Genomic DNA, 23798 nt, shown 5'->3' with positions numbered 1-23798 from the left:
AGAGAAAGTAAAATAAAACGGGGTATTGAAAAGATCTCTTTGTCCTCCATTTGAATCCCACGTGGACGTGAAAACAAAATAAACTTAGCTCAATATAGAAATTTATCTCATTTACTACAAAACTCCTCATATTTTACGGAAATTAGTGAATATGGCAAGAAGACCAGAACACTCAGCTCCACCTGAAATTGTAAGTGTTCAATATTTCTTTTAGCACATAATAATTTATTTTATTAATTGTTTTCAGTTCTACAACAGCGATGAGGCTAAAAAATACTCAACCAAGTGGGTACATATACGCGTGTTTAGTTCCTTTTTTGTAAATATGATGCTTTGTTTACAGCACTCGAATTATTGAAATTCAAATTGAGATGGCTGAACGAGCCTATGAATTGCTTACGCTGGATGAAGATGAACAGTGTTTTATATTAGACATTGGTTGCGGCTCAGGGTTATCGGGCAGCGTTCTTGATGACAATGATCATATTTGGGTTGGTGTAGATATCTCGAAAGCGATGTTGGATATAGCTTGCGAACGGGAGGTAGCAGGCGATCTCCTGTTAGCGGATATGGGAGAGGGTATGCCGTTCAGGCCGGGTACTTTCGATGGAGCAATATCAATTTCTGCCCTCCAATGGTTGTGCAATGCTGACAAAAGCTCACACAATCCGCATAAAAGACTTTATAAATTTTTTTCTACGTTATTCTCCTGCTTGACACGCACAGCGCGCGCTGTATTTCAGTTTTATCCCGAAAACGCGGATCAAATTGAAATGGTCACATCTCAAGCCATGAAAGCAGGTTTTTATGGTGGTTTAGTGGTTGATTACCCCAATTCCACCAAAGCAAAAAAGTATTTTCTAGTTTTAATGACCGGCGGAACCGCACCGATGCCAAAAGCGCTAGGTTAGTCTTCTCTTTAAAACGTAGTCTAAATATTAATTACTACATTTTATTTTAGGAACGGAAGAAGAGGAAAAACGAATAAGTTATATCAAAAAACGTGATATGTGCCGAGAAGCCCGAGGCAAGCCAATGAAAAAATCGCGTGAATGGATTTTGGCTAAAAAGGAACGCAGACGACGTCAAGGTCGTGACACACGCCCTGACACAAAATATACGGCCCGCAAACGAAGTGGAAAATTTTAGCGAAGTAAATGGTAACAATTTGTTTTATGTATTAAATCAAAATATACTAACCATAAATTTATGTTACAATTCTTCTACCTACAGCTTGAATACATATATGTATGTAGTTAAAAATAGAATATCTATACACATTGCCTCTAAATCTTTCCTGATATTTTATCACAACTATGTTTCTGGGCTTGTAGAGTTGGCGTTCATTATTGACTTCTCACCCTCCATGTCAGTTTTCATTTTTTCTGCAGCTCGAATAGCGCGTTCCTTTGGTGTGTCTAGTGACGACTCAGTGTAAAATACGGCGTACATGACCACTGCAAGAAATACGAGTCCGAAAAGCACCATTTCGTTTTGTAAAGCTAATACATGGTCGCGGTTCTGAGCTTTCTTGCGATCAAATTTCTGTTTGGCATCTTGCCGTCTTTGAAAGGATTTACCGTAATGAGCGCGAGACCACTCATCAAAATCATAAATGGGCGTGCGTCCCATTTCATCGGAAACTTTTGATTTCTTAAATCTAGATTTGTAAAACTTTGTTTCCGGATCGTCTTCTTCTTCCGGTTCGTGCTCCGTTGGCTGCGCATATGTTGATCCCGCTGTGTGTATAATGCCTACAATATTATGTATAGCATATAGAACTGGTTAAAATATTAACTAAGGTATACCTTTGTCATATAGCCTCCTTAAGCGATAGTTGCCTAGTACTTCATATGCTTGGGTGATTTCTCGAAATTTTTTCGCAGAATTTTCACAACCTTTATTTTTATCCGGATGATATTGCATCGAGAGTTTGTAGTATGCTGACTTTATCTCGCTCTGGGTTGAGCTCTGTACTATTCCAAGAGCTTGATAATAGTTGGCGCTTTTCAGCGATGAGCTGGTAGAGAGATACTGAGCGTTACTGTAGCTGTAGTGCGTCGACAAAATGCTACGCAATATGAACCGAGACTGCCTATTATACATCGCACGGGCCACCGATTTCGATATTTTGGATTTGTTTTTAACACGATTATATCATTTTGTTAGGAATTGGGAATTGTAGCAATTTGACAGCTTTGCGTCACATTTCGCATTCACAAAACAGCTGATGAAAGTAAAATTCCGGGGGTGAAAGAAAACCCCGTCGAGAAATCATAAATCCATATACATACATATACCTCAAAAATTTCGTTGAAAAGTTTTAAGAATTAGGGCCAGTTTTTCAGTGCACGGTCGTAGTTTAAACTCAGTTTAAACGCCCGATCTGGCTGGTTTAAACTAAGAGCAGCCAATCAAATGTCAGCCAATTCAATTCAATTTTAACTCAGTTAACTTAACTGGCACTGAAAAACTAGCCCTTAGTGTAAAAAAGGCAATATTAAAAACAAAGTTCATAAGGGCTTGCACCGGATTGGATTGTAGATTTGTGAAAGAGCGTATATACGTTCTTAGTTAATACCGAGTACCACCATGATGTAGAGTACTGCAGTTTACCGAACTGCCTGTGAAGACCCCTTATGTAGGTACTTATACATATATTTTCCCACTTCTCCTTTGGTCACTGAACGTACGGAAATGTCAAATAAATAAAAGATTGATCAAAATAAACGAAAATAAAAAGTCGAAAGAAATGTTCACAAGTTTTATAAATAGACCATCTGTTGGTAGGCAAAAAAAGAGCGGTATAACGACTAAATTTCTTCGAGGGTATTTCAAAGTTTTCACGAAAATTCGGAAAAATTCACAATTCAACGCAATCCACACGGTAGGTGTTCGAGAAAGTTCGGCAGGTGTGAGAAGGCGCATTTCGGGCACTCTTAAACCTATAAATAAAAGTGCACAGCCATAAGCAGAAAAAGTTTTTAAGTGAACTATTCAGTAGAGACGTGACACAAAGTTAAAATATAAAATAAAATAAGAAATTATTAATTTTTGCATTGTGAATTTCAATTTTAATAGAAATCATTAGGTAAATTCCATAAAATGACAAATAATACAAATAAACCCCTTGAAAGCGAAGAGGAAGCCCTGACCTACAAAAACGAAGGCAATGCGGCTTTCAAAGCTGAAAAGTGGGAGGAGGCTGTGAAAAGTTATACGAAAGCCATTACAGCTGGTGAGAAACACAAGGAATTGCCCGTTTTCTACAAAAATCGCGCTGCTGCTTACCTTAAACTTGACAAATACAAGGAAGCTTTAGCCGATTGCACGGAATCCTTGCGTATTTCACCAAAGGACCCCAAGGCACTGTTTCGTCGAGCACAGGCTTACGAGGCCCTACAAAAATATGAAGAGGCATACAAAGATGCCACCGATTTGTTTAAAGAGGACCCTAATAACAAATCAGTACAACCCATGCTTAAACGTCTACATCAGATTGTACAGGAACGGGTTACCCAAAACGCAAAGACATCAACGAAGGTAAACTTTTGCCTCCTCACATAATTTTATGAAAATAATATGTAATTGCCAATTTTAGGTCAATCAAATGATGGAGCTTACTTTTGATGTCGGAGCTCCAGTGGATAAGCGGCGTTCAGGAGCTAATAATCTATTAGTGCTTGCGAAGGAAGAAGTTGGGGCGGATATGCTCTTCAAAGCCGGATGCATTACAAAAATAGCATCTATAACCAAAATAGAAAACGATCCAGAAATTTATTGCAATTTGATACGGGTAGTTGGTGAGTTATGCAGTGCCTCCGTGGAGCGAACTAAGTCAGTTTTGCGAGAATTGGGTGTACCATGGTTCCTCCATGTGTTGGATCATAAGCACGAAGAACGGGTTACGGCTGCCCAGTATTGTTTGCAAACTATAATAAACTGTTTGTCGGGAATGGAAAACAAGCCCGAAAGTAAACCAAAAAAAGAACTATGCCAGCAAAATCAAAAGGAAATCGACACACTTTTAACCTGTCTTGTTTACACAATAACAGATCGGACAATATCAGGTTCGGCACGTGATGCCATTATCGAGTTATTAACGCGCAATGTTCATTATACGGCACTTGAGTGGGCAGAAAGATTGGTAGAAATACGTGGGTTACATCGTTTGTTGGAGGTGTGTTCTGAATTGGAGGAATATAAATATGAAAGTGCAATGGAAATAACACCATCCTCGCGCACCATAGCATCAGTGTGCATGGCGCGAATCTACGAGAACATGTATTACGATGAAGCCAAAAAGCGGTATGCCGATCAGATCGATGAGTACATAAAGGATAAACTTTTGGATCCTGACATGGAATCTAAAGTTCGCGTAACAGTGGCCATAACTTCTTTGTTAGCCGGACCCTTAGATGTAGGTAATCAGATTGTGGCTCGGGAAGGAATTTTGCAAATGATATTGGCAATGGCCACCACCGAAGATGAGTTGCAGCAACGCGTCGCTTGTGAATGCATAGTAGCTGCTGCGTCTAAAAAGGACAAAGCTAAGGCATTGTGCGCTCAGGGTGTTGACATACTGAAAAACCTTTACAAATGCAAGAATGATAATATACGCGTTCGTGCTTTGGTCGGACTTTGCAAGCTTGGAAGCTACGGTGGACAGGATGCTACAATCCGACCATTTGCTGATGGAGCCACTAGCAAATTGGCCGAGGCATGTCGTCGCTTCCTGATCAAACCCGGTAAGGACCGGGATATACGTCGATGGGCAGCGGACGGTCTGGCCTATCTTACCCTGGATGCTGAGGTTAAAGAAAAACTGATCGAGGATAAGCCTGCGATCCACGCACTCATAGATTTGGCTCGTTCCGGCGACCAGTCGTGTCTCTATGGTGTGGTAACGACATTTGTAAACCTCGTCAATGCATACGAAAAACAAGAGATGTTGCCGGAAATGGTAGAGCTGGCGAAGTTCGCCAAGCATCATATACCGGAGGAGCACGAGTTAGACGACGTAGATTTCGTTAATAAACGTATTACAGTTCTTGCCAATGAAGGCATCACAAGTGCACTCTGTGCACTCGCTAAAACTGAGAGTCACAACTCACAGGAGCTGATAGCGCGTGTACTAAATGCCGTATGCAGTTTACAGGAGTTGCGCGGCAAAGTAGTGCAAGACGGTGGTGTTAAAGCGTTGCTGCGGATGGCTTTGGATGGGACCGAAAAGGGCAAACGGCATGCGTCACAGGCCTTAGCGCGCATCGGTATTACGATCAATCCTGAAGTAGCTTTTGCCGGACAACGAAGCTTGGACGTTATACGACCTTTGTTAAATTTGCTGGCGCAAGATTGTACTGCATTGGAGAATTTCGAAGCGCTTATGGCACTTACCAACTTAGCGGCGATGAATGAGAGCGTGCGTCAACGTATCGTCAAGGAGCAAGGTGTGTCGAAAATTGAGGTTTACCTAATGGAAGATCACTTGTACTTGATACGTGCGGCAGCGCAATGCCTCTGCAATCTGGTGATGTCCGATGATGTGGTCAAGATGTTCGAAAAGCCCAACGATCGCGTAAAGTTCTTAGCATTGTTGTGTGAAGATGAGGATGAAGACACTGCAAAGGCTTGTGCCGGGGCGCTGGCTATTTTAACGTCAATTTCAAAAGTATGTTGCACCAAAATACTTGAAATCGGTACGTGGTTGCAAGTTCTCCACACCCTCATCGCCAATCCAAGCCCGGATGTGCAGCATCGTGGCGTTGTAGTAATATTGAATATGATTAATGCTGGTGAGGATATCGCGAAAAAGCTCTTTGAAACCGATATTATGGAACTACTTAGTGGCCTCTCACAGCTACCAGATGATACGCGTGCCAAAGCGCGTGAAATTGCACAGCAGTGTTTGATAGCGGCGGAACGCTACAAACTTATTGAGAGATCGGACGATCTTGTGGCACCGGATGTTTTCGAAGAGGCGGCACGTATTGAGGAGATCACTGATTAATATGCATATGATTGCCAACAAATTAGAAGTAAGATCAAGGTTGTCATAAGTGCCAAAAATGCACTAGTAATTCTTTGCACGTGTACGTATGTATATAAGAATGTTTTCGTCCATGCATATGTACATATACATCACGAACCATCATGATTCATATATCAGTGTAGTGCTACTACCATGTTTTCAGTATAATTCTAGTGTTGTATCACTATTTTAATTATTAACCTACTTTTTACCAAAAAGTTTAGGCTATTCATTAAAACAGTTATTTAATAAATTTTGAGTTTTAGTTCAAAACTATGTGGTGGATTTGTCATTTGTTATTAGTTATTTACGATCTCAATTCAAGTGCTCCTTTTGGGACATGATTTTCCTCTTCAACAGAACTCGTACGTGTGTACATATACGTATAATATATAGTATTGCACTATTTTTTGGGTCTGCGTACTATATACTGTTGGAAAAAAATAGTATGCAAAAATACTATATTTCTTCAGTTATAAAGTATTTCAGTATTTCAAGAAAGAAATATTTTTAAATGGATGACATTTATACTGAAATAACAGTATTAAAAAAAATATACCTTAAAACAAAGGGTCCACAGATCAAAAATGGTAACATTTTTAAAAAAACCTAGGGCCAAATTCACAGTGCGTATTTAACTCAGAATCGACAGTTTTCAGTACAAAAATCTTTAGTTAACTGTCGCACTGTGAATTTGGCCCTTAGAAAGATTTACCAAATTTACATCTACAATTTACGCGATTGTGTAAGTTTAGATTATTTAACATTACAAACGAATTTAAATATGCATTTTAGTTTATAATAAAACCTATTTGATATGAACCTTAAATAAATACTTTAAAGAAGTATGATTTTTATGAATTTAAGAAGCAGCTTTATATGAATTCTAGGCTGGCGAAAGCAGAAGGCATTCAATTTGTGCAACTACATACAAAAAAGGGCTTTTAGCTCCTGAAATTATCTACTGGTACATGTGTGCATAAACACATACATACATATCGTCACCTGAAATGCAAAAAGACGTAACAAACATCGTCGCTGAAGTGGAAAAAGTCATAACCATGGTGGAATTATACAAGGTGCTGTACGTAGTGACAGCTCATGTCGACGGCTCCCTTACAAAAGGTTGTAATATGGAAGAACGAGAGAAACGGGAAGAAAAGAAGCACGCTTTGCGAAGTAGTACGAAATTTGGTACTCTTTCATATCAAATTTTGCATATAAATAGTAACAAACGGTATATTATGATAAGCTAAATTTGCGAAAGTAGTATATATTACGTAGCACTTATGCAATAAATGGTAATTTAGTTTATTAAACACAATGTCCTATAATTATAGTCAAACTTCCAAAACCGCTTTGGGGTCTAATTTTTACCCGAAAATACTATAAGATGATTGATATAACTTACAAAAATTTCGCCATCAAAAAATTAGTAGTGACCCCGAGTCGTTACAATATGACGGAGTCGACAAAAGGGCGCATCGACGGATGGGGAAAATATTTCATCGAACAAAATGCCAACTAAAGATGTGGAGCTTGTATCGCAATGCAAGCTGCGACCGTTCTGAACTGAGATGCCAAACAAATGGTTTCTACAAATTGAGGCCACCTTTCAGTCGTACAAGACCACATCTTATGTCCGGAAATATAATCTGGTCCTCTCAGCAATTAGCAGCGATGCTTTAAAGGAAGCTGCGGATGTTTTAAAAGCCGTACCAGCTCAAGACCGATATATTAACCTCAAAAGTCAACTACTGTCACGTTTTACTGATTAAGCCGACCCACATAGGGTATATGGCTGATTTTAGGCCTTTGGAGAATACACAAAGCCAATGTTTTTTGTCGAATCAATGATTTTAATTTTTAATTTAATTTTGTCAACGAATAAGAATAAAGTAAATGTCAAAGAATTGTTCAGTGATTGCAAATCAGTTTTGGAATAGGGAATGAGGTAGTTTAGTTTTTTTAAAGGCGGTAAAATGTAGTTTTTTCAAGAGGGAAACACCGATTTTGCTAAGGGAGCCAAGATAGCAGATTAGAGCGAGAACGCTGTCAATATCCAACACCTTGTATTATTCCACCATGGTCATAACTAATAAAAACTAAAATTTCACTTTTTAATTGATATGATGGATTTCATCGAATGTCACTCCCCACATCGTTTAATAAAAAAAAAATATTCAGCCACATTGCGTAAGTCGTAAATTAGGCTGAATTGTACGACTCGACAACATTAGCATTGTCTACTGTCGTGCTGAAATAAGTAAACGACGAAAATTGTCGAAAACTATGCAGTGCTGCCAAGTTCTTCCGTTTTAATACACTAGTCGAGTGGAAATTTTAGGCAATGACGCTAAATTTTCGATACGATTCGACTCTCGAAAAACGACTTGCATTCGGCACGACTCACAGTGCCGCGAAGGTGGACAAAAATACAAAAATCGACTGTCTTGAAACTTAGATGTTTTGATGTCAAGTTACAGCTAAATCTCCAACTAAGAGAAGTTCACAAGTTATTTTGTGATAAAAACAACTTTCAGCCTCACACACCCCCTCAAAGTACACCTATTTTCTACATACCATTTCATTTCGGCGATTCGCACATAAAAGTGGTCGCAGTTAAAAATTTGTTAAAAATACATTTTTATTCCTAGCAAGATCAACTTTTGCACTTTGATAAAGATATATGCGACAAACCAAGAAATGTATGGTTCATGGAAAAAAAATTTATACAAATATTTTTTTTTTATTAATAAATAAATATATGATTAAACATACCAAAATCCGAAAATTGGTAAACTGTGGAGACAAAAAAAAAAAACATCTTGAAAGTTCGTGAAATTTTTTTTTTGGTTATGGTAGTTTGGACCTTCTACTAACAGAAACAATCAAAATCTCTTCCAACTTTTTCCAATATTTGAAAATTTTCAATTTTGAAAAAGTGACTAAATGCCTTTTTTTTTGGTATTATTTTAGCTGATCTATATTTACAATACTTTTTCTGAATGCCCTAAGATCTAAATTTTTGGTTCGCTTTTCAAAAATAAGGTATTGAATTAAAGCTAAAAGTGCCAAAAAAAAAAATTAAGAGGTACAGGGTGCTTTGAAATGAAAAAAATTATCAGCTAATTAAAATACTTAAATATGCATCACGGTATGGGAGCCAAAAACAAAGGTATACGAAGATTTACATATATATATATATACATATATATATATATATATATATATAGAGCAATGACACCAGTTTACAAATAATATGTTAACCAATGATTAGACGCAAGGCGAACAAAAAGCAAATAAAAATAAATAACATACCTATTACTCTTCATCTGCATAAAGAGTACTATTTTGCTTAAGCAGCAAACAGCTTGCGAAAATGATAGTACAAATGTATGCACATCATGGAGGTCCAATTTTTTTATATATTTTTTTTTTTTGATTGAGTCTTTTTATAATTTTGTTCACCTAACTAATTACATTACCTGTGCAAAAATTTCAACGTTTTACTATTAGTGGAAAATGTAGCTCAACGCGAGTTTAAAATTTCATGAATTTTTCTCTGGTGCTAAGAGTCCTCTCTTGTGGAAAACAAATAAAAACCCAAGAGTTTAGTGTTTTGTTGAACGAAACAAGAGAGTTATATCTTAGAAATTATGGTTGGTATAACATGCCAAGTTCAGTGCATAAAGTTTTAGTACGTGGACGTGATGTAATTAAATACTTTGATTTACCAATAGGTAATGATTTTAAAGCTATGTTTTCATTTATTTTCTTATTCTGTATTTCCACCTATTTTATCAGGTTCATTATCAGAAGAAGCCTTAGAATGTTCACACAAAAACATACGAAAATATCGGCTTAATCGTTCTCGAAAAACTGGAAGAGTACAAAGCAATACGGATTTAATGACTCGTTTGATATTATCGTCAGATCCATTAGTTGCATTTAAAAGAAATATAAAACAGAGAAACAAATATTTAAAGGGTTCTGATCTCAGCTTTAATAAATACATCGTTGAAAGTGACGAAGCAGACAAAAGCATGGAATCATTTGAATCAGTGATCACTTCCTCCTCTTCTGAGGACTCTGAAACTGAGTGATTATAACAACTAGTTCGGTTTTTATTAACATATTATATGTTATTACCATATAACAGCTATTATTACTTACTTACTTAACAGTGATTATGCTTTATTTTAAATGAAATCAAAAGAATTTTTTTTCTAAAGGTTAACATGTAAGGAAAACGGACTTAATTTTTCAAATTACCATAATGTATTCATTTAGGAAGTAAAGTTTAGACGAATTTTGACTATTAAGACTATTTTTCTGAACACTTAGCAACAATGATATGCCATATTTCATTTTTAAATAATCATGTGCAAAAACTCGGTGTTTTTTTAATGGGTACCCGTTACAAAAAAACCGATTACTTTCTTAAAATTAGAGTAATATAGACACTTCAGATGTAAAGTTTCAATAAATTCTGACGACTCCTTCCTGTTTTCGTAAACACCACAATCAGCAATGATTATGCCTTATTTGTCTTTCATATAGTAATGTAAAAAAAAATCTTTTTTTTTTAATGGGTACCCGGTACCGAAAAATCGATTTCATTTTTGAAATAAGCATGGATTAGTCCTTTTAGGTGTAAAGTTTCAACAAGTTCTGAATACTATTTCGGTTTTTATAAACATATGTCTACGATGATTATGAGTTATTTTACCTTTTTATAAAATTGTAAAAAAAAAAAATTTTTAATTAAATGGTAACAGATGCTGAAAAACGTTTTTTTTTTCTTAAATTGCCGTGATATAGTCCTTTCAGGTGTAAAGTTTCAGCCCATTCTGATGCCTCCTTCCACTTATATCAACACATGTCCACAATGACTATTTTCATATAAAAATGCAAGAAAAACTCGGTTTTCTCGAAATGAGTAACCGGTACAGAAAAACCGATTTCATTTTTGAAATTAGAGGGGCATAATACTTCTAGGTGTGAAGTTTCAGCCAATTCTGACCACTCCTTCTATTTTTGTCCATCATTTGTATGGAGTCGCGGCACTGTGCGACTCTCGCAATGAGGCTGATGATTAGTCACTACTTTTTCCATTTCAGTGAAGATGTTTCCCTGCCAGCATTTTTACTGCGGAAGTTACAAATTCGATACGACATTTCTGAGAAAACCATCGCCGATGATAACGCTATTTTTTCGAATTCTTATCCGCTCTAGGGAAGAACTGTTCCACCAAGCCGTCACGATACGAAACCGATACAGCAATTAGGATTTATTTCGATAGGAATGACAGTAACTTGTGCAATAAAGATTTAAGTGTTAAAAAAGACTCTTCTGTTTGTTAAATTTTTAATAAAACTTAATAGGAAATTTGGGATACCTTTGAGCTTGCAACCACAGCCGCAGAGTTACTTACGGAGGTTATCAGTTCGTCGGATTTTTTTTTTTGTTATGTATGTATGTTACCGCATAACTTTAGACCACGTCAGCCGATTTCGAGAATTCTTTCGGAAAGGTAGTGTCTCAGAGGTGGTCCCATACTAATCTGGTTTAGATCCGATCATTGGATCATGAAATATATATATATATTTTTTTTTAAGTCGTTTTTTTTTTGCTAAAAATTACCTGTTGTGAAATGAGTTACTATCGCTTTCATAACTTAAAATAGTGACGAAGATGTGACATTGGGCGATAGGCGATAAAATTCTCTTTCAATTGCTGGCTGGGTTTACATTTTTGCATTTCAGGTTACGATATCTATGTTCTTTGGCCGAAATGGAGAGATACCTATTTTTTGATTTGGTCAAAAATTTGTTTGAAGTTTTACCGAATTTTTCTGTTACTAAAGAGGCCTTTTTTCAATGTCTTAAATACAGGTAGGTTCTGCAAATCGGCACAATTTATTTATTTATAATGAATAATTATCGTTACTTTTGGTGAAAGGATGTAATATTTTATACAAAAAAATATCAGCAATGCACTATGGGAAATTGAGCCTATTTTGTGGCCAAAAGTCAATTTCTTGATTTGCTTGAAATTCATTTTTTTTGTCTTATCTTACAGACAATACTTCAGAGTAAAAACTGTATACTCTGTTTTTCGATAAATTCACTTACCGTTGATTTGGTAACCCTCAAACAGATAGTTTCGAAATTTTTTGTAAACGAAAAATGTGTAGCTTGATTTTGTGCCACTTTCAAATGTGTGTATCTCGTAATCTATTTGCTGCTTTTCAAAAGTGAAAAGCGGAAAGAAAGAGTGACGGTTAGCAGAATATTTACCAATTAAAACTTGTATTATAGTTTAAAGGTTGTGCCAAAGAAACGGCCGCATTTAAGTGACTTTAAAGTGAAATTGTACAATTAAAAAAAAAAAAAAAATATTTAGTGTTTTTAAAAAATGTTAAAAAAAAACTCCTCATAAATGGTAGAACAGTCTCTGATCTCTTATTTCCCCACAATCTTATACTGCGATTTTGTGCGATATTCACAAAATTATAATTTTTCTTAGGTAACTACTTGGTACAAAATCATGAGCTTTATGAAACAATTTACGGTGTTATAATTTAAAAGTTGATAAAAACACTGCCAGATAACAAAGAGAAATTTTTAAACTTAAGGTCAGTGGAGGATTCGAGTCGATATTTAAAATAGAACGTACGAGGCATCTGTTTATTGGGTTGGGGTCCACTGGACGTGTGACCATTACGCTATTTTTTGGAGGTGTGACCATTACGGGTTAATTTTTGCGCGGCAAGGCCACTACTTCTAGTCCTACTACTAGACCAAGTTTTAAACTGATGTCTCAACTTTTAGAATTTTAGCCACACAATAGCGTCAAATTTCCAATAGTGCAATGTCATTTTAGACGTTTCACTACAAAACTCTGAATTTTCTGTTTAAAAATCTGTCAGGAGGCGTTGACATTCACTCGGAAGTGAATAGGTAGATAGACTGAAAAGGGTGTACATATGTTCTTCGACTAAGAGATCTATTGTGCCCTCAACCATTCATAGTACCTCATCCAACCCTAGAGATCCCAGAAATTTGAAGAGATCTCCAGGGGTTAGCGAATGTATAAGTTCTTCACTTGGCCGGCGTTGGCCTAGGTACCCATCCCGTCTTCTCGCACTCGCGAAGCAAGTTCAAACGACATAGGTTGTCCGACCAGATTTATTATCCTGAACCTCTCTTTGGGGAGGTTTATTGCCCTGTACCTTGTAAGGTAGTAGCCTCCCAATAAACATTTAGCCCGACGTAGATATGCGCTGTTACGCCAGTGTTAACCTCTGAGTGTGTTCCTCTCCTTCCTGAGCTCTTCCTAGATTCTGCTAGGTCCGATTGCAAGGAAGGGCTCTGGCCCTATAGGCAAAGAGGCGGCCACCGTTCTGGCCAGCCGGTACGCTCGTTACCAACAACTCCTAACTGAGCTGTTACCCAAAATAGTTGGATAACATTGTGCTCCGCCAGGACCTATCAATGCACTCAAGAAATAAGACGGACTTGAATTCAAATGATAAGAGGGTCTTGAGTGCCGCCTGGCTATAACTCAATATTAGAATTTTCTTATAACGGTTGGTTAATCTCTGCACGCAGACTAATGGCATAGACCTCCGCCTGAAAAATACTTGAGTATGCTCCTATGGGTGCCGAGAGCTTTAGTCTTGGTCCGTGGATTGCAGCGAGCTAGCTTATATATGCCTCTCTATAAAAGAGATGCTCCAAGTTTCCTTGATGCATTTCCTCTCAAAGTCAACTGTTTTAGTTCTATCATCTCTGGGGAGCAGAGTTAATGTAATCTGGGAGACTAGCTTGTCTCTGTTCCTCGATGATGGGGGTTTGCCTCAAGAATCACCTCCAGCGCTGCCGTCGGAGATGTGCGCATTGCCTCCGTGATGCATACACACGCGGACGTTGAAGCTTGGTAAGGGATTACCTTACCGGGGCTAGGGTGGTTCTCGAGACCCAAGCCACCTCCCCATAACTGACTATTGGTCTAACTATCATGGTATATATCTATCTCAGGATATTGGGACTACAGCCCCAAGTCTTGCCTGCCAGGCGTTTAAAACGACTTAAAAAAATTTAATTTTGTGGCACTTTCATCTTGTTCTCGGAACTATTTTTGAAGACCATTTGGCACATTTTGAAATTCTATCCCTGCTTTGAAATATATCATAGAGAGTACTCACGAACTTCCCTCTAGCAATAATCACAATATCCTCCCTTTGCCCCACCTCGGGGATGTGGGCATGCGCTAAGCTAGCCCGCATGATGCTGATGAGGTGTGGTAGTAGGAACTCTTTACCTTGGTTCCGCAGCGCTGGGCCACGCCAGACGATTTATACCGATCGAAACAGTCGCAAGGCCCAGCAGCCTGACCGGCGGGGAATAGACTCTTAGCCAGATTGCAGTTCGCTGGGTATGGCCTAATCCGTCGGCACGATATCTCCCCCGAAATCGGAGTTTCATCCGGGAAGTTGGCCGAGAGGAGGGCGAGTGCCCCCTTTTTTTCGCTACCTGAGTAGGCTAGGCCATTGGCTAGCAGGATTGCTAGTCTGGTTTCTGTGTGGCCAAGGCTTTATGCAGCCCGTCTTTTATTTATATGCATACGAATAGGTTCTATACTACATATTTTTTTATTGCTTAGGCTTCATTCAATAAAGTAATATTGATGCAAAGTGTTAAACTATGAGACTCAACAAAACTAAATACAATAAGATATAAAATATGAAAGAATATAAAAAATACTGGTTTCACTTTCTTAAACATTATAATATTTTTATGTAGAGGCACTTGACAGATTCGCAGCTTCGTAGATGTTTGTTTCCTTGACGACTATAAATTAAAGGCAAATTATGAGGCGTCTGAAAAGCTGAAAGTTTCAGTGAAAAGTCATACATTTACTTACTTCAAATTTCATTAAGTAGTGCTCCTGGCTTTGGCTTGTCATTGATAGGTAACTAATGAAATTGCCTATTTATCAAGTCCCACATTGCAGCGCAAAGCGCAGCGTAGGCGATGTTAAAAACATTGTTTGCTTAAAAGCATAGTATATCCACAGCTTTAATATTTAAATAATTATACCCGAGCGCACTTGTGCACAAGGGTATTATAACCTTGTTCACATAACGGTTGTTTGTAACAGGCAAAACGAATCGAGATAGATATAGACAAATGTATACATAAATGATCAGGATGAAAAGAGAAATCGATTAAGCGGTGACTGTCTGTCCGTCCGTCTGTCCGTCCGTCTGTGCACACGATAACTCGATTAAAAATTAAGATATCTTAACGAAACTTGGTACGTGTACTTCTTTCGGGCGTAGGACGGATGGTATTGAAAATGGGCAAAATCGGACAATAACCACGCCTACCTCCCATATAACGGTCATTTTCAGAAATACGAAAACTGCGATATTTTAGTAACTACTGAAGATAATTCACTCAAAATTGATATTTGCAATAACTTTTAGACGAAAAATAAAAATATTATACATTTTTGAAAAATGGGCGTAGCCACGCCCACTTAGTGTTACATGTGTATATCTTGGCAACCGCTGCACCGATTTCTTCCAAACTTGGCACAGTTGTTGGCCTTGGTACAGCATAAAAAATCGCCGAAACTTTTTAAAATCGGACAATAACCACGCCCACATCCCATATAACGGTAATTTGGAGAAATACGAAATCTTCGATAAATCAGTAAATATTAAAGCTAATTTATTCAAAATTGATGCTTGCAACAATTCTTTACCAGGAAATACGCTTATCATAAAATTTTGGAAAATGGGCGTGGCACCGCCCACTTATGATCACATATATGTATCTCGGTAACCGTTCTACCAATTTGTACCAAACTTGGTATGGTTATTGTGCTTGCCACATAAAAGCAAAACGTTAAAAATTATTGAAATCGGACTAAAATTACGGCTTTTCATATAACGGTAAATTTTAGAAACTTCAATATTTCGAAATTGAAGGACGCTAATTTACTCAAAATTGATACACCCCGGCTTACCATGTAGCGGTGGCTTTCGGAAAGGTGAAAAGGCATATATGTAATACTTGCGCCGGGTATTTAATGTTCGGCCCCGCCCGAACTTAGACTTTCTTACTTGTTTTGTATTGTTTTTTTTTTATCCAGCAAATCCCTTTTTAAAACGCTTAAAATTATATTATACGTCTCACAGCAGTCAACAAGTAATTCCACAAAGACACGCGATACATAAAAATATGATGAAATATTAAACTGCCGCTAATTGAGTATAAATATTACGAATGCCTTCCCATAATATCGCTAGCTTAGAAAGAAAAGTTGCTAAGTCCCATTTTAAAAATTTTACAGGATAGGAAAAAATCTTCCTATAGCCATTTTCTTTAACTATTTCGCAAGACTTTGAATCAAACATTTTGCGCGTTTAAAGAAAAGCAAAACTCCATAAGAATCAGAAGGATTCGATATTTATTAAAAGATGACGTATTATTTTGGCCTTATCGGATTTGTGGTGCTTCTTTTGGACTTAGCAAATTTTCCTTTTATTGCTTATGAAGAGGACAAAAAATAAAACAAATACCTTTATAATTTTCGAAACGATGCGTATTCAATTTCTTTAGCCTCCTATATCAAAATATGAGTTTTCATAAAAAGTGAACTTAGCACATTTTCACTCTAAGCTAGCGATATACAAAATTATTCGTACAGAGATTTGTTCAGTGCCTTACGAATGTGTTTCGTAAAATAAACGTAAGATTTCGTAAATTATATTGAAAAAATACCTTACGAAAGTCCTTTCGTTATATTTACGTATGGTTCGTAAAATCTTGTTTCATTGTGGAAAATGTGTTCGTATTATGAACGAAAGTTTCGTACATTGTACAAAAACCAACACTACGAAGGATTTTCGTAGCACTTTTACGAAATTTTATTTTCAGTATACTTAAAATTATTAACACTTTTTTACACTATTTTTATAGATGTCAAAACAGTTTTTTTGCTCTGCTGAAAAATTGAATTTTTGCAGAGGGTATTGAATATAAGCCCTCGATATGTTATGTACGTATGTGGTGTTTTTTGTCGCAGGAATGAAAGCTCCGGTATTCCTTGCGGTATTCCATTTCGAAAAGATGAAAGAAGACTCCATTTTGTATCATATGCCGTTGTACTTAGTTCTACGTTGTTATGCTTAGCAGTCGAATATTAATTTATATGGTATTTTATTCAATACATACATACATACATACATACATACATATAAACAATTGTTCATACATACATACATACATTTGTGCACATACATACATATGTAGATATCTATCCTTTGCTTGTGCAATTAAAAAAATTCCGAATTTCTCTTGGTTAATGCCACAAAAATTTAATCTGGCTTTACTGTGTGTGCGTTTGTGTGGCTATGACTGCGACCGAACCCGGCTCCCTATTTTTCATATCCATCCTTGTATGCCACATATGTATGTATGGAAGGGTTAACATTGGCCCAAGCACATACTATGTAAGTAGACTTTCATTTAATACTTTCTGTTCTATAAATAACAACAAAAACAACTCAGTTATGCTTATTAAATGTTTTTATATATACACACACATAAAATAACTGCAGCGGCGATCCTCGTCATTTACAAATTTTTACATAGTTTACAGTCACATTAAACAAAAAAATGAACAATTATAAATAACAACAACAATGTACCAAAAGCAAGTAGTCATCATCAACGCACGAAATGCTAAAAAAGAAAAGATAGAAGAAAAAATAATGCATAATTAGTCAAAGTCGTATGCTACATACTTACATACATATGTACTATATATGTATGTATGTACATTGGACCACAAAAAAAAAATAAATAAATAAAAATTATAAACCCTGCAATGCGAACGGGCCCCGACTCAAATTTTAGTATTTGTTATGGTAATGATCCTCCATGAATCTCCCCTCTCTACCATAATTTCAAGTAAGCGCATCGAGCTTTTATTTCCCCCATAGGAATAAAATGTAAGAAAAAGAGTTCTTCTCTTTTGAGGTCGATATATTTTTCTGCGATCAATCAAAACGCTCGATAAGAATACATTGATTACATGTCATTCAAGTACAATGCAGGCTCCGATTCCAATGTATTCTTATAGTTTCGAGAGTTTTGATTGATTCTTGGATATTATATTGACCTCAAAAGAGAAGAACTTATTCTATGGAAAAATAAACGCTACGCGGTCTCTAAGAATTATCGTAGAGAGGTGAGATTCATCGAGGATCCTCACTATAACAAATACTAAAATTTGAGTTCGGTTTTCGGCCGCATTGCAGGATTCATTTATATTTTGACGTGGTCTAATGTACATATGTATTAGATTGGGTCACGCAAAAATGGTTTGTAACTACCCGTCTAGTTGAAAAGCTTACCAGGGGCTGGATTCTGAAACTGTGAGTAAATGCATTGTACACTGAGTGCAAAACTCACACCAAAAACTCACTGAATAAAATGCTGTGAGTTTTTCGAAAGAGAAGTGTACACAATATTTACAGTTGAAACTCATTAGCACACTTTCTGAATTGCAAAATGAGAAAGTGTACACAATTTTCAGTGTACACTTCAAAACTCACAGTTACAGAATCCAGCGCCCCTGGAGTGGGTTTATGGGTCATAACTTTCTCCCCTGTCACATCACAAAATTTACCAAAAAGTAAATTTGCTAATTTTTGCTTTTTTATCTATAACTGGTACATATGTATCTAGATATATATTTTCAGTGTTGTATCACACTTTAAAGTCTGGTCATAATAAAACAATAGTGTGAAGAGAACTTGATTTTGGCTGCTCTTAGGATGTGTCAAGGATGAAAATTTGAATGTGAACTAAATAATATGAAGTTGAGCTTTCAAACTAGACTACACTAGAACGACTCACGCTCGTTTCACCTTCCGCAAGCTTACATACACAGATTAAATATGTATTTGATTATTTTGAATTCTGGGTTTCGTTTTCTTAATTTTGATGCCGATATTTTAAATTTACATTCTTCTAATTTATCATCAAAGGAGTCCAACCGGCACATGCTCGAGACAAAATATTTTGATGACAGTCGTGACAGTTATTCGCTTGGGAAAGCAGCAACTTTTTCCATGATTCGTCCTAATGCACACACATATATGTACATATATAAATGCCCTGAATTCCCAAATGTACACATAAATGCAAAGCATCAGTTTTGTTTTGTTTCTGAACCACGGAGGGTGAAACTATCCAATATTCGCAATCACGCCTATTTAGATGCTAATTTCAAGGAAGGCTGGACATTTTAATCGGAATAAAATAGACTGGTGCTTTGTATTTTTACATTCTGAAATTCGGCGACATATACACATAATAGGATTATTCACATAAAATGATAAATCGACAGTTTGTTGCGTTAGATGAATACCCCTAATACAAAAAAGTGGATAAAAAATACAACCAAAAACAAAAACATTTATACAAAGTCATGGTCTTTGACAGACTCATTTCTTTCATGTCTTGAAATAGCTTCTTTGATCCACTTTCGATAAGACCATCTAAGTATTTATAAATATACACATGTATTTTATCGAACCAACCTATTGGTCACCCATAATTTCTAGCTAGCGTACTAGTAGCCATCGTTCGTCTCCTTTCTACACCACTTGAACTGTGGCAAAGGCACTGAATGTGACCTTCTTCGGAAACTCCGGACCTGGTGAGCCGCGCGTCTTTATGACTGGCTTCAGCGGTTGGCGTGGCTTCAGCGATAAGAGGCCCGCGGAAGCGGCCAGCTCCCGCAGTCGTTGCGAGAATCCACTTGACGAGTTGCTGTCCCTGCCTCCGCTGCTGACACATCCACCTTCGCTGTGATGACCATCCACTACGTCCATGCAGGCGTTGTTAGTGTTGTTATTGCTGGTGGTGTGACTATTGTTGCTGCCAGCAATCGACTGCGCTGATGTAGAGTTGTTCGCCACAGTGGTGGTCGGATGCACCCTGTACATCTGTCCGCCGGAGGAGGGGTAGATGAGACTAGTGGTACCATTGGCATTGGGAGCATTCGCTGGTGTGATGTAACTGCAAGATTTATAATAAATAAATAAATACGTCAGAACGGGAAAAAAATGTGTTAACGAGTAGTTAGTTAGCAAGGTTGTATGAACAGGTTTGGCTTCGGGCCTGGTTTATCTGTATATGAATCGAGTAATGGTTAATGATTATGCTGAAAGGGTTGAGTAAAATTTGCAAACACTTGTTAAAATACACAAATATCAGTATGAATTCACACAATGCCAGGCAAATGCAAATATATTAGCACATGAAGACCACTTGGCAACATCGAAAACTGAATTTTTGTAAACAACAAACATTTTTTTTTAATCCGAAAGATGTACATTGTACATAAGTAAGTAAGATATTGCTAGGCATATATATATGTGAGTATTTTTTCTCATATTCCTACCATTAGCTTTATCGACGTCATTATATATGGCTTAAGTTATTCCCTTATCCTTTTTTTTAGAGGGCTGGACGAATTATTAGACAGCAGAAAAGCTTACACCGCCATCTCCAGTTTTAAATTAGTTTATAAAATTAGGAATTTATTTTGATATCCTTTAACAAATCAGTGATAGATCCATATGATATCGGTATTTTGATATCGATATTTTTAGGTGAAATTTTTACAGATATTTGTAGATATCGGAATTGTTATCGATGTTGTTATCTAACTTTTCATAGATATCGATATCGTAACCATAATCGATACTTAAAGCAGAATTTTCTGTAGCCCGTTTCCGTTGAAAAAAAATTATTATATGGAAATTATCGTTGCTTTTTGTTTGATCTCTTCAGCGAGGCGACTATTAAAAAAAAAATAGTTATTTTAAGTTATCAAAGTCTCAGGAAGTTTCTCATAAATATGATATATGTCCCTCTTCAATAAGACTAAATATTGTCTAGACACATATTTACAAATAATTGTACAAAAAATAGTTGTTTCCCTAACATAATGCAAAAAAAAAAAAATTAACGGGTATGTATTGGATTTTTGTATGTCGACAGTTTTCAAAATTGTGGCCAACGAAGTAAAATGCGACTTTTTCGAGAATAAGTATTGTTTGATAGTGGGCTTCCAATATATTCCCTCACTAAATGAAAGTAGGTGACGCCACCAGTTGCCTTATTTCTTTTGATCTTATCTATAGTAAAGAAGTAAGAAAGTCTAAGTTCGGGCGGAGCCGAACATTAAATACCCGGCGCAATTATTAAATATATGTTTTCCACCTTTCCGAAAGCTATCGCTACACGATAAGCCGGGGTGTATCAATTTTGAGTAAATTAGCGTCCTTCAATTTCGAAATATTGAAGTTTCAAGCATTTCTGAAATTTACCGTTATATGAGAAGCGGCCGTTATTTTAGTCCGATTTCAACGTTTTGCTTTTATTTGCCAAGCACAATAACCACACCGAGTTTGGTACAAATTGGTAGAACGGTTACCGAGATACATATATGTGATCATAAGTGGGCGGTGCCACGCCCATTTTTCAAAATTTTGTCTTAAGCGTATTTCTTGGTAAAGAATTGTTGCAAGCATCAATTTTGAATAAATTAGCTTTAATATTTACTGATTTATCGAAGATTTCGTATTTCTCCAAATTACCGTTATATGGGATGTGGGCGTGGTTATTGTCCGATTTTAAAAATTTTCGGCCATTTTGTATGTTATACCAAGGTTAACAACTGTGCCAAATTTGGAAGAAATTGGTGCAGCGGTTACCAAGATATACACATGTAACCATAAGTGGGCGTGGCTACGCCCATTTTCCAAAATTTATAATATTCTTATTTTTCGTCTAAAACTTATTGTAAATATCAATTTTGAGTGAATAATCTTCAGTAGTTACTAAAATATCGCAGTTTTCGTATTTCTGAAAATTACCGTTATATGGGAGGTAGGCGTGGTTATTGTCCGATTTTAAAAATTTTCGGCCGTTTGGTATGCTGTGCGAAGGCCAACAACTGTGCAAAGTTTGGAAGAAATTGGTGCAGCGGTTACCAAGATATACACATGTAACCATAAGTGGGCGTGGCTACGCCCATTTTCCAAAAATGTATAATATTCATATTTTTCGTCTAAAAATTATTGTAAATATCAATTTTGAGTGAATTATCTTCAATAGTTACTAAAATATCGCAGTTTTCGTATTTCTGGAAATTACCGTTATATGGGAAGTGGGAGTGGTTACAGTCCGATTTCGCCCATTTCCAATACCAACCTACCTTGGATTAAGGGAAACCTACATACCAAATAGATATCTCAATTTTTGCTCGAGTTATCGTGTATACGGACGGACGGACAGACGGACAGACGGACGGACAGACAGACATGGCTTAATCGATTTCTTTTTTTATCCTGATCATTTATGTATACATTTGTCTATATCTATCTCGATTCGTTTTGGCTGTTACAAACAACCGTTATGTGAACAAAATTAATATACCCTTGTGCACAAGTGCGCTTGGGTATGAAAATTTGAGGAGAATTGCTTCATTAGTCACCGATGAAGGAAATGTTTGACAATTTTTAAAATTCTCAGGATAGGACCTGGTTCGCTGTCACCCCTCTTCGGACAATGCCAAAACCTTGAGTATATTTCTTTCATGAAAAAGCTTCTCGTAAAACTATGAATCCCTGCCTACGTGGGACAATATTAAAGCGCACACCACAAATCGGAGAAGAAGCCCGGCCAGGGACTAAGCAAATGTGTGAAGCGCCAATTGTTTTTTTTTTAATCTATAATTACATAAATAATTAATATCTTGATTGAAGAAAGAATATGCCAACACCACTTTGCAAATATCCAAATTATGCGCAAATAAATGTGCTAGTAAAAATTCTTAATTGGAAGTGTAAATCTGCCAAAGAGCTGATTTAACAAATAACTGCGAAAGCGTCAGCGCCACAAACCCATACTATGTAAATACATATACCTACATCATACTTATGTAGATGTATTTGTATGCATACATATACACGACTGAGAGAAATAGAGGTTGCGCCCATCACGGGACCGCTATTCCTCTCTCAGTGTCAGAATCATTGTTTATATGACGTCATACTTGTGCAACTTGTTTACGGTTTCTTTGCAACATTTTTCTCTCGCAATTGCACCAGTGTGACGTCACACAAAAGTTATTCTCAAAAATCCTCTCTGATGGGCGCAATCTTGTATTCTATCATTCTTGATACATATGTATATATGTATGTGAGTATATATCGAAGGCTGAGCGGAAGATCGACCGTTTTTTAACCAAATTCTGAGATAGGGCGTTTTTCAATCAAATTCTGAAGTAGGGCGTTCTTGAAAAGTTTTCCGAGAAAGGTGCTTCTTCCACTCAGCCATCGATATAGGAAAGTGTATACATATTTGAAAAAGTTTTCCATAAACTTATATATGTAGCTAAAAAATGCATACATACGAGTATGCATTGAGTCCGATAAAAACTGGTGATTGTCCCCGATTTTGGTCATTTGTACATACATATAATTGTTATTAAAACCACTAAATGTTTACCTTTCATTAGTTTAGATATTGCCATGTGATAAAGGATAAAAAAATTGTGTGGGCACGTGCTTTATAAAAGTCTTAGGTAAGGGTGAAATTCGTTTCATTTGCAAAATTTTCATATCTCGCCAACAGACTTACACGGCCAACGCTATTAGCTTTACCTT

The 23798-nt window shown here is 36.7% G+C and overlaps 4 protein-coding genes across 7 annotated transcripts in view; 2 read left to right on the top strand and 2 right to left on the bottom strand.

Annotated features, from left to right (window-relative positions):
* The first annotated feature begins 19 nt into the window (after window positions 1-19).
* On the top strand, window positions 20-1410 carry LOC118736019 (probable 18S rRNA (guanine-N(7))-methyltransferase). Of its 3 annotated transcripts, none has more exons than XM_036466137.1 (5): window positions 20-190; window positions 248-285; window positions 344-906; window positions 962-1153; window positions 1234-1293. In XM_036466137.1, exons 1-4 carry the CDS (start codon window positions 152-154, stop codon window positions 1147-1149), a joined length of 828 nt encoding a protein of 275 aa, XP_036322030.1. In that variant the 5' UTR covers window positions 20-151; the 3' UTR covers window positions 1150-1153; window positions 1234-1293. The 3 variants fall into 3 exon arrangements, with proteins under 3 accessions (XP_036322030.1, XP_036322023.1, XP_036322019.1); XM_036466130.1 differs by lacking the exon at window positions 1234-1293 and adding an exon at window positions 1392-1410 and having other exon boundaries at window positions 21-190; window positions 962-1160; XM_036466126.1 differs by having other exon boundaries at window positions 21-190; window positions 962-1160; window positions 1234-1328.
* LOC118736035 (dnaJ homolog subfamily C member 30, mitochondrial-like) lies at window positions 1156-2197 on the bottom strand. Its single transcript, XM_036466147.1, has 2 exons — window positions 1809-2197; window positions 1156-1754 (listed from the first exon to the last, which is right to left on the bottom strand). Exons 1-2 carry the CDS (start codon window positions 2104-2106, stop codon window positions 1315-1317), a joined length of 738 nt encoding a protein of 245 aa, XP_036322040.1. The 5' UTR covers window positions 2107-2197; the 3' UTR covers window positions 1156-1314.
* Window positions 2198-2716: 519 nt separating this feature from the next.
* On the top strand, window positions 2717-6304 carry LOC118735991 (protein unc-45 homolog B-like). Its single transcript, XM_036466091.1, has 3 exons — window positions 2717-2887; window positions 3082-3543; window positions 3602-6304. Exons 1-3 carry the CDS (start codon window positions 2753-2755, stop codon window positions 6008-6010), a joined length of 3006 nt encoding a protein of 1001 aa, XP_036321984.1. The 5' UTR covers window positions 2717-2752; the 3' UTR covers window positions 6011-6304.
* Window positions 6305-17624: 11320 nt separating this feature from the next.
* The window catches only part of LOC118735998 (mucin-4), a 128702-nt gene continuing 122528 nt past the window's right edge, over window positions 17625-23798 (bottom strand). Inside the window, exons 2-3 of one of the 2 annotated variants that reach the window (XM_036466104.1) lie at window positions 19659-20139; window positions 17625-17793 (exon numbers count right to left, since the gene is read on the bottom strand). In XM_036466104.1, the coding sequence (XP_036321997.1) occupies window positions 19716-20139 (424 nt within the window). In that variant the 3' untranslated portion in view covers window positions 17625-17793; window positions 19659-19715. Of the gene's footprint in view, window positions 17794-19658; window positions 20140-23798 lie in introns of those variants that run through there. The other variant, XM_036466111.1, reaches the window with a different exon arrangement.

Source organism: Rhagoletis pomonella, unplaced genomic scaffold (genome assembly GCF_013731165.1).
Source record: "Rhagoletis pomonella isolate Grant_MI unplaced genomic scaffold, Rhpom_1.0 Rhpom_scaffold_00001, whole genome shotgun sequence".
NCBI lineage: Eukaryota > Metazoa > Arthropoda > Insecta > Diptera > Tephritidae > Rhagoletis > Rhagoletis pomonella.
The sequence above is the reverse complement of the archived record's forward strand: the minus strand, read 5'-3'. Positions and strand labels throughout refer to the sequence as shown.